Here is a 14,039-nt window from a genome sequence, read left to right as displayed (position 1 = left end):
ATATAGATGAACAACGTAAAGGATCAAACTGTCTTTATTTGTAATGTTTTAGAGCACTTAAATGTGTCTTCAAAATACATTCCTTCAACCAAGTAATGCTTCCAAGTGTGAGTGTGAGTTTCAAATTAGTAGCAACAGTAGGATAATGACTGCATTTCATCATGTATCTACACAACATCTGAAACAGCACCTAAATTCATGCAAATTAAACCAGAGAGACAAAGGTGTAAACCTGCCAACAGCTAAGCAGCTGCTTGATTGAGGGTTTATACGCTAACATTAAAAGGTGTTTATAAGAGAATAAAGACAGATAACTATCACTAACTAAACAAAAAGGTAAGAAAATAAAGTCCCACAAAATCTACATACACACAATGTACAATATTGCACTTAAACACACTATATACATGACTTTACAATGCAGCACATGATTATAACCAACCAAACACAAGTAAAACATAGACCGATTGCTTAAACAGAAAACAAATGTCACTGTATCAAAGTACTTAATCCCTATTATGCTTTTCATTGCTGAACCAGTTTTATCCAAACAACAATGAAACTGTAGACAAACTTTCCTCACAGTACAGAAATCTTTGACATGATCTACAATGCTACTGCTGGGGATGTTTAAAACCACGAACGATTGTATATGGAAGATTTAGTACTGTATTTATGGCAAATAATGAAATATTGGGTTTTACTAACACCTGTCTTGTTTTCTCTACTGCGCCTTCATGTACAGTAGGTTGTCATGACTACTGCATAGTCACTCCAGTGACTGTAGAGACTAAGCTGTTATATGGTGCAGTAGTGACGTTCTTCTACAACCCAGTATCCCTCCACCCTCACACTTGAGAATAGTCACAGATGATAGGATATCTCACCTCCACATCAAATATCTACATGTATAATAATATTTATTATGTATAAATTAAATTATAAAACACAGGATATCCACCATTATGATCTGTTACCATGACGTCAGGAGATTCACATTCTATAGTACACAAGTCTGTTCTGTTCTCCTTATCAGGAGTGTCACTGGGCGCATTATGATTATTGACAAAGAGTTAAACATGGTATGAACTCCTTGTAATATGGGAAGGTAGTTCAGGACATGGTTGGCCATTTAGGTTTTAATTGATATGTATCCCATTAGTCACAGAGGTTTCAACTGGGGGGGGGGGGGGGGGGAACGGAATTTCCTAATTTAGTCTTTGAAGTTCACAGAAAGGAATTTTCATGGAGGGAGTGGTGAGTTTAACGAATCCCAGTAGTGTTAGGGTGTGGGATGTTTTACCAGTCTTGATGGAGATGAACTCCAGCCATCTTAGTCTCTGTCCTGCCTGCCAGCTACACAGCGTGGTCCATCTGTCCTAAGGGTTGGTGTTACATCAACTGGCCACTAGGTGGCGCCTGCTTCCTCTGAGCAGGACTCGCAGCACCTCTGCTTGTACATCTGAATGGGGCAAAGCTTAAGTCTCTTCACCACAGCACAGTAATGTGTTGTGTCCTGGCATTCACCTGCAAAAACAAGTTAGACATGGTCAATCATTTGGAAGAATTTTTTATTTCCTGGCAAGATTGTTTTACCTAAATGTTCCACGTTGGGTCTGTGGATATTGGGAAGATGTCAATACAAATTTTTACATTAAATATTAAACAGCAAATAACTCTCCTGCTTTGAGCCTGTGGTTGCTGGATAAAGACGATAATGCTGCCAAACGTAGCCTGGTCTTAATGTTTCCTCCCAAAAAGCTAAGCAATAATCTGCCTGTTATTCCGTTTTGAAGTCAGTGTGTGAGAGACTTTTCCACCAGCGCACAGTTTTACTAGGTGTTTCTCAACTAACAGACGTCAAATGCCACATTTCACTATCAAAAACATATCAAAGTATCAAAAACTGTAAAACACAACTTTTAACAGACGTTTTTACAGCAAACTCTCAATGCTAGACATGTGGCCTGGTACTGAGTTTACTGACACACACACACACACACTTACTCCCACAAGTGGTGTTGTTGCAGTTCTGCCAGGTGGCAGGGCGTTTGTGCCAGGAGCAGTGATGGTCTGCCAGGGTCCTACCAGTCCTCCTGTGGGCACAGTCCACCCTCCGAGACTGGAACCCACTGCCGCATGCCACCGTGCACGCTCGCCACAGGCCCACACGCCACTGCACGTCACACAGCTCTGACGAGCAGTTACGCACGTTCTGCGGCCTGGCGGAGGGGAGGGGGGGGGGGTGCAGTGAGTCAGTGCTCTGCGAGAGGTGTGAGAGAGGGTGTGGATAAAATGTGTGTCGTGGTGTGTGTGTGGTTTCTACCTGTGTTTGAGGTCGCAGTCTTGGTGAGATGAACCGTTGGAGTGTTTACAGACCACCGCCCGCTTCTGCACTGTCAGGGTGGGGCCTAGGCACCTCCCAGAGCACTGGAGTCACAGTCACACAGTCACACACAGTCCCAGAGCACTGGAGTCACACACAGTCCCAGAGCACTGGAGTCACACAGTCACACAGTCACACACAGTCCCAGAGCACTGGAGTCACACACAGTCCCAGAGCACTGGAGTCACACAGTCACACAGTCACACACAGTCCCAGAGCACTGGAGTCACAGTCACACAGTCACACACAGTCCCAGAGCACTGGAGTCACACAGTCACACAGTCACACACAGTCCCAGAGCACTGGAGTCACAGTCACACAGTCACACACAGTCCCAGAGCACTGGAGTCACACAGTCACACACAGTCCCAGAGCACTGGAGTCACAGTCACACAGTCACACACAGTCCCAGAGCACTGGAGTCACAGTCACACAGTCACACACAGTCCCAGAGCACTGGAGTCACAGTCACACACAGTCCCAGAGCACTGGAGTCACAGTCACACAGTCACACACAGTCCCAGAGCACTGGAGTCACACACAGTCCCAGAGCACTGGAGTCACACAGTCACACACAGTCCCAGAGCACTGGAGTCACACACAGTCCCAGAGCACTGGAGTCACACACAGTCCCAGAGCACTGGAGTCACACACAGTCCCAGAGCACTGGAGTCACAGTCACACAGTCACACACAGTCCCAGAGCACTGGAGTCACAGTCACACAGTCACACACAGTCCCAGAGCACTGGAGTCACACACAGTCCCAGAGCACTGGAGTCACAGTCACACAGTCACACACAGTCCCAGAGCACTGGAGTCACAGTCACACAGTCACACACAGTCCCAGAGCACTGGAGTCACACACAGTCCCAGAGCACTGGAGTCACACAGTCACACAGTCACACACAGTCCCAGAGCACTGGAGTCACACACAGTCCCAGAGCACTGGAGTCACACAGTCACACAGTCACACACAGTCCCAGAGCACTGGAGTCACAGTCACACAGTCACACACAGTCCCAGAGCACTGGAGTCACACACAGTCCCAGAGCACTGGAGTCACACAGTCACACAGTCCCAGAGCACTGGAGTCACACAGTCACACAGTCCCAGAGCACTGGAGTCCACATCCTCACAGCCCATCACATCCTCAGTCGCAGAGCACTATAGTCACACACAGCTACAGTAGTCACACACAGCTACAATAGTAACAGTAGTCACACACAGCTACAATAGTAACAGTAGTCACACACAGCTACAATAGTAACAGTAGTCACACACAGCTACAATAGTAACAGTAGTCACACACAGCTACAATAGTAACAGTAGTCACACACAGCTACAATAGTAACAGTAGTCACACACAGCTACAATAGTAACAGTAGTCACACACAGCTACAGTTGTCACAGAAGCAATGTACCTTTCCCCAGGGACTGGTGACCCAGGCCGGACAGCTGTCAGCGCTACACTCCTGTGTGTCTGCTGGGCGTGTGTTCCTCCCGCAGACAGAGGGCGCCAGAGTCCTGACCCCTCCGCCCGCCTCCACCTGCTGGCACGACACCTGCCTCTGCTGCCAGCCACTCCCACAGGGGGCGGAGCACCGCGACCACACAGACGCCACCCAGCTGGAGAGGGACGACAGGGTCGACATGCCACGCTGTCAAAGATGACCTCTGACCTTCGCTCACATATATTCAGCTGAGGTTGTGACAGGACAACACAGGGGATTGAGGGCAGGTGAAGACCTCTCCAGGTGTTTTGGTACCTGGACAGAAGCCCTCCTGATAGGGGGGTTGTAAACCTCCTGAACTCCCAAGCTCCTCAGGGGTCAGTAAAACACATCTGCTCCCACTATCCAGGCCTCCTCCAGGAAGATCACTCTATCTATTCATACCCCATCTGTTATAGCGGTCTAGGAAGCGAGCGAGCGAGTTAGTGGGTGAGTGAGTATTTATCCAAGTAGGATATTGCCAGTCTTCCCCCCCAGGAGAGGGCGGTACAGCTTGGGTAACAAAGCCAGCTTTGTGTGTGGATGGCCGGTGATGGCCCAGCAACAGGCACTAAGCAGTTTCCCAGAGCAGCACACTGCTTTGCAGCAATAACCCAGCCAGTGGCTCTGTGTCAGTGTTCCTTCACAAGGCAATAATCAGCTGATGTTTTTGGAGCAGGCACACAGAGCAGGACTAAACCTAAACAAATACCTGTTTTTATTCACACAGCGATGGAGGGAAAACCAGAAATATTTCAACAGGCACTAAGATGACAGTTAGTTCTACCAGGGCATACAATATTACAGTATTCAAGTTTTATAGTTTGAGAGTATTAAAGTATCCAGGAGTATATGCTGAGAGCCGCGGGCCTGTGTTTCATTATGGCGGGAATGAGATCTGACCTGCTCAAGAGACAGACATCATTTATATAGTACATTCAAGCCATACATTGATTCCTTGAGGAATCCTTCCTGTGTGTGATTCAGTGGGGTTGTGTCAGGGCGTCAGGTCAGGGTCCTAATCTCTAGCCCTGCTGAGGGCCATGAGTTGTCACCTTCAGATGTGCCTCGGCGATACAAAACCATGCAACTTTATTCGTCACACCACATGAGCAGGACCCACAAGACTACTGTCTGCCTAGCAGCACAACGCTGGCTGGACTCGGGCCAATGGCTGAGGTTGAGTCTGACGTTAGCCAATCAGCAGCATGCAGTAAAGCTGGCTAAGAGATAGCTTAAGGGCTGTGTAGAGTGCTGTCCCAGTGTGTGTACGTGAGTGTCTGTGAGTGTGTGTGTGACAGTGTGTGTACGTGAGTGTCTGTGAGTGTGTGTGTGACAGTGTGTGTACGTGAGTGTCTGTGAGTGTGTGTGTGACAGTGTGTGTGAGTGAGTGTCTGTGTTCGTCGTTCCACGCGTGTGTACCTGGGGGGGCAGTCCTGGCGGTTGCAGACCAGCGAGGGGGTGACGGGGGCGGGCAGGTGCTGGCACATGGAGGTGATGACCTCCTGACCTCCAGGAGACACGCAGCGGAGCCTCCTCTTGCGCTTCCCTCGGCCTCCACAGGAGGCGCTACAGGGGGCCCAGTCTCCTACACGCCAGCTGAACTCTGGACACACAGACGGCAACACACATCATGACTCTGCAGTATCAGAGGTTACAGGATGTTTAGCAGGACTATAATCAGGCCTGAGCTCTGGTTCACTACCACGGTCGAAGCTGTGCGCAGCATAGAACCACTTCTTTCTTACCTCGTCTCTCTCTCACTCCATCTCTCTATGTCTCACTCTGTCTCTCTCTCTATCCTTCACTTCGTCTCTCTGTCTCTCACTCTCGTCTCCAGCTTTCCCTCGCTCTGTCTCCCTCCCCGTCTGTCTCTCTCTGTCTCTCCCCAACTCTGATGTTACCTTGCCCCCAACCCCCCTCCGCCCCTCTCCTTAAGAGTGCTCATTAAACTCTGTTGATATTAGCAATTTGTCAGATGTCCTCTCTCTCATGGGGGGAACCCTGAACTCCAGCTCATGACACATGGGCCAGGAGAACTCGGAGGACTTGAAGTGGTACAAATCTCCATGTTAATTGGGGTCCAGTGATGGCTGCCAGCTGTGTCTACAGGCAGGCCTGCTGGGATCAGAACTGGTAGGACTGTGGCTGTCATGTGCCTGGACTCCATTAGAGGCCAAGCGGAGGATGGATGGATAAGCAGATAGAGGTGACCTGACAAGGAGAGCATTGTGTGTCTGAATCCTTTCAGACTTCACGCTCCTGATTTGTGTCGACTGGAGCAGTAGTACAGGTTAGCTGTTTTGTGATTTTGTAAGCCTGAATGTCTGTTGATGTTAAGTGTTTGATGGGGACTGGTGACACGTTGTTATAGCGACGCACACCTTCAGAGTGGACGTGTATCCAGGCAGACAGGGTTTGTCTGTGATCGCTGACTGACGTCTGGCATCTGTAGCGTCCTGAGAATGTTCCAAGGATAGTGTTGACTTCCAGGACCCGTCCTCCAACCAGCATCCGGTACTGCAGACCCAGACCCTGACCCTGGCGCAGACCCCGGCCCTGGCCCTGGCCCTGGCCCAGACCCTGGCCCACAGCCTCCCTCAGGGTCTGGTTCTGGAAGTCCCAGAGGACCGGCTTTCTGTGGTCCGGGACCACTGGACACCCTGGGGAGAGACAGAGATAGACTTTGTCTGTGTGTGTGTCTGTGCATGTGTGTGTGTACGCATGTGTGTGTGTGTGTGCCTGTGTATATACTGTGTGTGTCTGCCTGTGTATATACTGTAAGTGTGTGTCTGTCTGTGTATATACTGTAAGTGTGTGTGTATATACTGCAGGTGTGTGTGTGTGTGTGTGTATATACTGCAGGTGTGTGTGTGTTTATACTGCAGGTGTGTGTGTGTGTGTGTATATACTGCAGGTGTGTGTGTGTTTATACTGCAGGTGTGTGTGTGTGTGTTTATACTGCAGGTGTGTGTGTTTATACTGCAGGTGTGTGTGTGTGTTTATACTGCAGGTGTGTGTGTGTGGTACCTATGCGGAGGACGTCCCCAGGTCTGACGGTGACGCTGGTTCCCTGCTGAGAGGCCATGAGGACCCTCCTCCTGCTCAGCTCCCTGGAGAGAGGGGGGTCGGGCCTGCCTGAAGCTGGACACACACACATGCACGCGTACACATAAACACACACACTCTGTTCTGAGCTAAACACCTTCTAAGCAGTTGTCTTGTTGTGACGGTAATGTTCCAGTGACCAAGGAATGGCTCCTGGAGATCCGAACTGCTGATCTGTCTGCAAGTGTGTGTGTCTCTCTGTGTGTGTGAGTGTGTTGAAACACAATTCAGGATTAAAGACCACCCCAGTTTCATGAGTGTGGCCACTCTTTCCAGCTCTGCAGGGTATGTGTGAGTGTGTGTCAGCCCACCTTGGACCTGCACCGTGCTGGAGGCAGTGGATGTTCCTAGGGGGTTGGCTGCAGTGCAGGCGTAGGTGCCTTGGCTCTGGAGGCTGACGTTCCTCAGCCACAGCGAGCCCGACGGCAGCAGGACAGAGCCGGCGCCCAGCGGTCTCTCTCTCCTCTGCCAGCTCACTAAGGGCAGGGGCACACCTAGAGGGGGGAGGGGGACGGGGGCAGGAGGGGGGGCAGGCAACAGGAGAGGAATATCACACAGAGAGAGATGAATATAGAGGGGAAGGGACGGAGAGAACGAGACAGACATTAGAGTCAGAGAAACACAAGAGTGGAGAGAGAGAGAGAGAGAGAGAGAGAGAGAGAGAGAGAGAGAGAGAGAGAGAGAGAGAGAGAGAGAGATGGAGAGAGGGAGAGAGAGAGAGACAGAGAGAGAGAGAGAGAAAGAGAGAGAGAGAGAGAGAGAGAGAGAGAGAGAGAGAGAGAGAGGGAGAGAGGGAGAGAAAGAGAGAGAGAGAGGGATCACACTGGAGGATCATTCCTTTCAGACTGGTCCTCATCACTGAGACGGATCCAGCGAGCCGCCCTGAGCCAAGTCTCCTCAGAGTCATCTCCAGAGCGGCAATAAAAAACACATGGATAGCCTCATTACACCGGCACTGCTGGTCCAGATCTGGGTCCTGTGCCTGAGCGTCAGCCAGACACTGGAGGGTGCGTCCGCTTGTGGGCCAGACCATGCATGTGTTATGTGTCAAGAGATTTCCTCTTACTCAGGCTAGCAGCCAGACTAGCTGCCAGACTAGCTGCCCGGCTAGCAGCCAGGCTAGCTGCCCCTCGTAGCAGACAAACCTTCCCCAGTAATGGATGCAGAATCTGCACAGCATGCGTTCCTCCAGGAGCCGTGATTTTATACACTTCGTACCACTAGAGGGCGTATGTGTAGCACCTCTGTAGTTGAGGTGAATTGCCTCTTCAGTTGATTGTGCTGACATGAATGCTGATGTTAGACCAGACAGAGGTGGGGTCAGAGATGAGTTTTAGTTTGAGATTTAGAGAAGAAGGATCTGCTTTCAGCTTTCTCATTTAGTTACCGAGGTTACCGTCTGCACTCACCCCAGTCAGGTGACCAGATTCGTGTGTCCTCTGACGATGCAGCCGTGAGATTCTGATGAGTAGAATCCGTCTTCCAGGGTTTGTGTGTGCACAGGAACGTGTATGTGTGTGCGTAGCCTGTCTTAGAAGAAGACCATCTGTTTCTCGACAGGACATCTCTCAACGATTCAATGTGACAAAAACAAGTCTGTATCTCCTTACACAGACTTAAATAACCCTCTCACTTTCTCACTCTCTCTGCTCCCTCCTCACCCTGTGTCGTCATCTCCCTCCCTCCCTCCCTCCCTCCCTCCCTCCCTCCCTCCCTCCCTCCCTCCCTCCCTCCCTCCCTCCCTCCCTCCTTCCCTCCCTCCCTCCCTCCCTCCCTCCCTCCCTCCCTCCCTCCCTCCCTCCCTCCTTCTCTGACCTCCTTCAAGATAAAATCATATGTTATTTAAGTTTGTTAGTTTTGGCTTTATGGCCTCCCACTCACACACATACAGAATACGCCTACACACACACCGTGCACAAACGTTAAACCCTTCTCTCATCTCATCCAATCACTAGGCGATGAAAGCAGCTTCTAAATCGACTGTTTGTGGCTTGTGCCAGGAGCCATTCTACATAGATATAGCTCTCTGAGTGTGCTTATGTGTGTGTATTTGTGTGTGTGTGTGTAATGTGTATGCATATGTATATGTGTGTGTGTCTATGATATCCAGGTGCTGAGGGGTAGAAGGGTGTGTGTGTGTGTGTGTGTGTGTGCGCGCGCATGTGTGAATGTGTGAGCATATGGGTGTGTGTGTACGTGGGAGCCTACTGTGTGTGTGTGTAAAGCTGTGTGTGTGTACAGGTGTGTATGTGTGTTTGTGACGTCCATCTGTTGAGGGGCACACAGGTGTGGCTGGCAGCAGGTGGCTCTGCGCCAGGTGATGATTGGGGGAGTAAACCCTGTTGAGACCTGGGATCCAAACCCGCAGCTCAGCCCTCTGCTAGCTATTCAAGGCTCTGTCTCACTCCAGCCCATCCCTTACCTGGCTCCTACTGGCACCAGCTAGTCTTTACCTGACCTGTGTTGTTGACAAGCACCAGGTGTGGGAGGGTGTGGAGAGCGTGCAGACAGCCTCCACAGCCACTCACACGGAGGGACTGCTCCCCCAGACTCTGGGTCTCTTTAAACACATGATTACATCTGTAAATGACCCAGAGAAAATAAATCCTGCAGCCGACCACAGAAGGGCCAGAGCTGTTAGCTGTGGTGGCTTTACACACCATTTCTCCTGCTCTCTCGGCATCTCAACACTGCGCTGCTAAACCAGGCTTCAACATCAAACTGCCATCCCGAGGCTACAGACAAGATGTAAGAATGTCATTCATTAGGAATGCCTGGGCCTGATTCCACATGGATGCAGGTTGAATCAAAGCCTAGTATGTTAGAAGCCAGCATTTTAGAGACCTGTTTGTTAGAGGCCAGTGTATGAAATAGAGTCTGGTCTATTAGAGGCCACTGTATTAAAGGTCATAGTATTAGAGGTCATAGTATCAGAGGCTAGTGTATTGGAGGCAGGTGTTTTGGAGCAGTGTGCCAGTCTGACCCACCTGTGACGGGGCAGTCCAGGGTAAAGTTGGCCCCCGGTCGCAGGGTGATGAGGCTCCCCACCACAGCTCTCATGCCCCCCCCCTGGTCAGACACATTCTTCCAGGACACAGAGATGGCTGGAGGCTCTGCTCACACAGAAACACACACAGTTACACACAGAGTGGCATTGACACTGTACAACAATTACAATTAAAACAATTTATAATTTTTTTGTTAGCATCCCTATTTTGTACGTCGGAAAAATATTGATTACTTTTTTTTTGGTCATGTTGTGTGTGAAAATCTTAGATTGAAAACTATTTGGAAAAAAGGTTTGAAATAAGGTTTTGATCGTTTTTTTTTAATTATTTGTAACTAAGGTTGAAACGTTTTTTTGCATTATTGATTGAACAGTTTTTACAAAATATTTAAAAAAATGTTCCTTTAATCATACACAGTGAAAGGAGAGGAGAGGGGAAGAGAACAGAGAAACTTAAACAGAGTAAAGTGTTCAGACCGTGCTTGGTAGTGTTGGGTTTAAAGAACAGACAGTGCTTGGTAGTGTTGGGTTTAGAGAACAGACCGTGCTTGGTCGTGTTGGGTTTAGAGAATAGACAGTGCTTGGTAGTGTTGGGTTTAGAGAATAGACAGTGCTTGGTAGTGTTGGGTTTAGAGAATAGACAGTGCTTGGTAGTGTTGGGTTTAGAGAATAGACAGTGCTTGGTAGTGTTGGGTTTAGAGAATAGACAGTGCTTGGTAGTGTTGGGTTTAGAGAACAGGGGGACTCACCAGCCAGTAGCAGCTGCGTGGTCTCTGAGTCTGAGCCTTGGGTGTTGGTGGCAGTGCACCTGTACACCCCTCGATCCGCTGCTCCAGGTAGGGCGATGTGCAGTCCTCCAGAGCTATCCCATGATATCCTGGGGCACAAGAAAACAGCAAAACCTCACGGTCAGAACTTGACATACCGAGGTAAAGTGATGGCTATGGTGGGGTATACTCTGTGGCTGGAGGCTGGGGATGCTAAGCACATGGTAGATGTCCAACCAGGTGTATTTAACACTCATCCTGTCTGCTTGTCCCTGGCTGTGATGACAGACAGACAGCCCAACGCGTCGGAGCGCGCATCGGAGAAACGTTCTAGAAGGCCTGCGATCGTCAGACAGAAGCAGAACCCTCTGCTTACCGCCCAGAAGAACGTCAACATGACGGTGGGCCGCACGGCCTTCCTGACTAACACCACACGCTCGCTGCTCATTGGTTTATGGATCTCTGTGGGGCTGTGAGGGTCATGATGGTTCCCATCCAAGCCTAAGGAACATCGTCCATACAGCCTCTCCCACCCGCAAGAAGACTCATGCCTGGCCTGCAGTCTCAGCCCCAACACAGGTCTGAGATCAGCCTAGACCCACCTACATCTCAGCCTTCATCATTAGGAGAGGAAGATGGAAAAATGACCCAGGATCAGTGTTCGGGGTGAACCGTTTACCCTGCTCGGGTTTTCGTGGCTTCTGACTTCCCATTATAACCCAGTATGTTTTACATTGCTCTGCTATATCTACTACTGTTGATGGAAACAGCCCATGGAGGTTCTGCGCTTTATTAGAGGGACCAGGGACCTTACAGGAACGTATAAACCATTAGAGCGTGGAAAATGTGCTGTCATGATCCTGGGAACAGACGCAGGGTGCGACCGCTGCAGTGATGTGGTTCTGCAGACCTCTCTACCTGTAACACAAACCCTGGTTGGGATATCAAGTAGACGCACCAGTTGAATGGTAATGGACGGAAAGTGTAATGCGTTCACTTAGCAGATCTTTCCATGCGAAGTAGCTTACAGTTAACATATTCTTCAGGGGGAGAGGATCCATGTCAAACCGAAGCCCACAGCTTTGAAAATGTCTCTTCAAACCAGTTCAACGATTCAGACAAAAACAAGTTCAGATGTAACTCTTAACTCCAAAGGTTTGGACTGGAAGCTCTTGGTTGAATGGATGTGTTCTGGTGAATGTGTTAACGTTGTTATGGAGGTCCCAGCCAGTCCAGTACACTAAGGCCAGCCTGTGTCCTGCTCTCATGTGGTGTTGGCTCCAAGAACACGTCTCTTTGATAAGAGAAAGCCAAGGCCAGTGGCAGCAGCATCAGAGCTACTCTCACAAGACACAGCTTCACACCTTAGCCATGGGCCCTGTGAATGTCCATCAACCATCCAGACTTCTGCTCTGTTCTCCCTCTCTCTTCTTTCTCTCCTCTCCCCTTCCTCTTTCTCTTTCCTCCCCATCTCTCTCTCTCTTTCTCTCTCCTCTCTATTCTCTGGACCAGAGTTCAGTGCTGAGTGTGTAAAATTGCGGAAGGACGATGTGAGTCAAGGCCAGCTCTGTGGGAGTTGGATGAAGGGATGGAGGGGTGGATGGGTGGAGGGGTGGGGACAGGGGTGAGGAGCGTTCTGGATGAGTTATGTTCCTCCACAGGATCCTTCAGAGAAGAGAACACGTGCCCAGAGTTCTGCTGCTACAGAGAGAAGAACGTGGAACCGGAACTTCCACGCTGGGTTCTCAGAAGTAACCCTTGGACCAGAACCTGAGTACAAGCATCCCTCTGTTTTTACTGAGGCCACTGCTCCATGCCGACCTCTGACCCTGAGAGGCGTTCTGACACGGCCAAGCCTGCAGATCTGGACGACAGCCCAACACACCCAGACCAGGGTCTGGACCACAGCCCAACACAGACACCCAAACCAGGGTCTGTCACACTGACTTAGGTAGAGGAGCGGGAAAGGCAGGAATGAGGCATGTCGTGAGAGGACTTACAGAAGGAAAACAACTTCTCTTTGGAGCGGTCCGTCAGGCTGGCGTGTGATTGGCATGGCCTCGAGCGAAGCTGTGATGGCTTCCATATGCACGTGTGCGCAGACTGGAGAACCCCCGACGTGAGGGGTTACTCGCGTCTCAGCCGAGGGGTCCAGCTTGGTGTTTTAACACAGGCGGGGTTCAGAGAAAAGGCTCTGAATTCTAATTGGACAAATCTTGCGATGCTAACGATTCCAAAGACCTGTGTGTGTGGTCTGTGACTCCAGGCTTAAATGCCATTCAAATGTCATCAATATTTATGACCTTCCTCCGGAGACAGGAAGTCCATAACAGAGTCAAGCTAAATACCACTGAGAAAGGCCACACACCTAATTGATGCTTGCTATTTCCAGGCAACATACAGGGAACGGACATCATCATGCTGAAGTAGACAGTTGTGCATGGAGCTCACCTGCAACGCTAAAATATTTTTGCATACTGCAAAAATACCCTCATAAATGTGAATATGTGTCAATAAATATTTGTTATGAGCTTGCTTATGCTTACAGAAAGTACATTTGGCTGCAGGTGCTGTAAGAAAATTTCACTTGATAAGTTTTAAATAATGTGTAGTTTACTTAAATTAAGTCCCTGGATGAGCCATTTATATATAGATTCAAAATATAAAAACAAGATGATCCCACTCAGATGTTCAGTTTCTGCCGTGCACGGACCAGGTGGGCGGGGCCTCGGGTCTTGCTTACACCTGAGGAGCAGTGTTTACCTGAGCTCCACCTGGGTCCACCTGAGGAGCAGTGTGTTACCTGAGCTCCACCTGGGTCAGGCCTGAGGAGCAGTGTGTTACCTGAGCTCCACCTGGGTCCACCTGAGGAGCAGTGTGTTACCTGAGCTCCACCTGGGTCCACCTGAGGAGCAGTGTGTTACCTGAGCTCCACCTGGGTCAGGCCTGAGGAGCAGTGTGTTACCTGAGCTCCACCTGGGTCCACCTGAGGAGCAGTGTGTTACCTGAGCTCCACCTGCGTCAGGCCTGGTCTACACCACTCTGTCCTGCCTAACTAGGCAGTTCCAAAGAGAGCCAATGTATTAATTTTCATTTAGCACTTTTATCCAAAGCTTGAATTCCAGACAGACGGCAGTCTGGTGGGGTGGGGTGGGGTGTGGGGAGGGGAGGGGTGGGGGAACCACACCAAGCTGTTTCATCAGCTGTATGTTGTTGTTGGCACCCAAGCAAACGAGCTAACATACACACTCCACATCTGACAGCAGGTGCTTCATCATCC

At 49.9% G+C, this 14,039-nt stretch overlaps 1 protein-coding gene across 1 annotated transcript; it reads right to left on the bottom strand.

The window, feature by feature from the left end:
• Positions 1-18: 18 nt before the first annotated feature.
• Positions 19-4,039, bottom strand: LOC136955744 (ADAMTS-like protein 3). Its single transcript, XM_067249468.1, has 4 exons — positions 3,809-4,039; positions 2,327-2,430; positions 2,008-2,222; positions 19-1,527 (listed from the first exon to the last, which is right to left on the bottom strand). Exons 1-4 carry the CDS (start codon positions 4,037-4,039, stop codon positions 1,409-1,411), a joined length of 669 nt encoding a protein of 222 aa, XP_067105569.1. The 3' UTR covers positions 19-1,408.
• Between the last annotated feature and the right edge of the window lie 10,000 nt (positions 4,040-14,039).

Source organism: Osmerus mordax, chromosome 13 (genome assembly GCF_038355195.1).
Source record: "Osmerus mordax isolate fOsmMor3 chromosome 13, fOsmMor3.pri, whole genome shotgun sequence".
In the NCBI taxonomy this organism is placed as follows: Eukaryota; Metazoa; Chordata; class Actinopteri; order Osmeriformes; family Osmeridae; genus Osmerus; species Osmerus mordax.
Note: the sequence above shows the minus strand (reverse complement) of the source record. Positions and strands in the feature narration are given on the sequence as shown.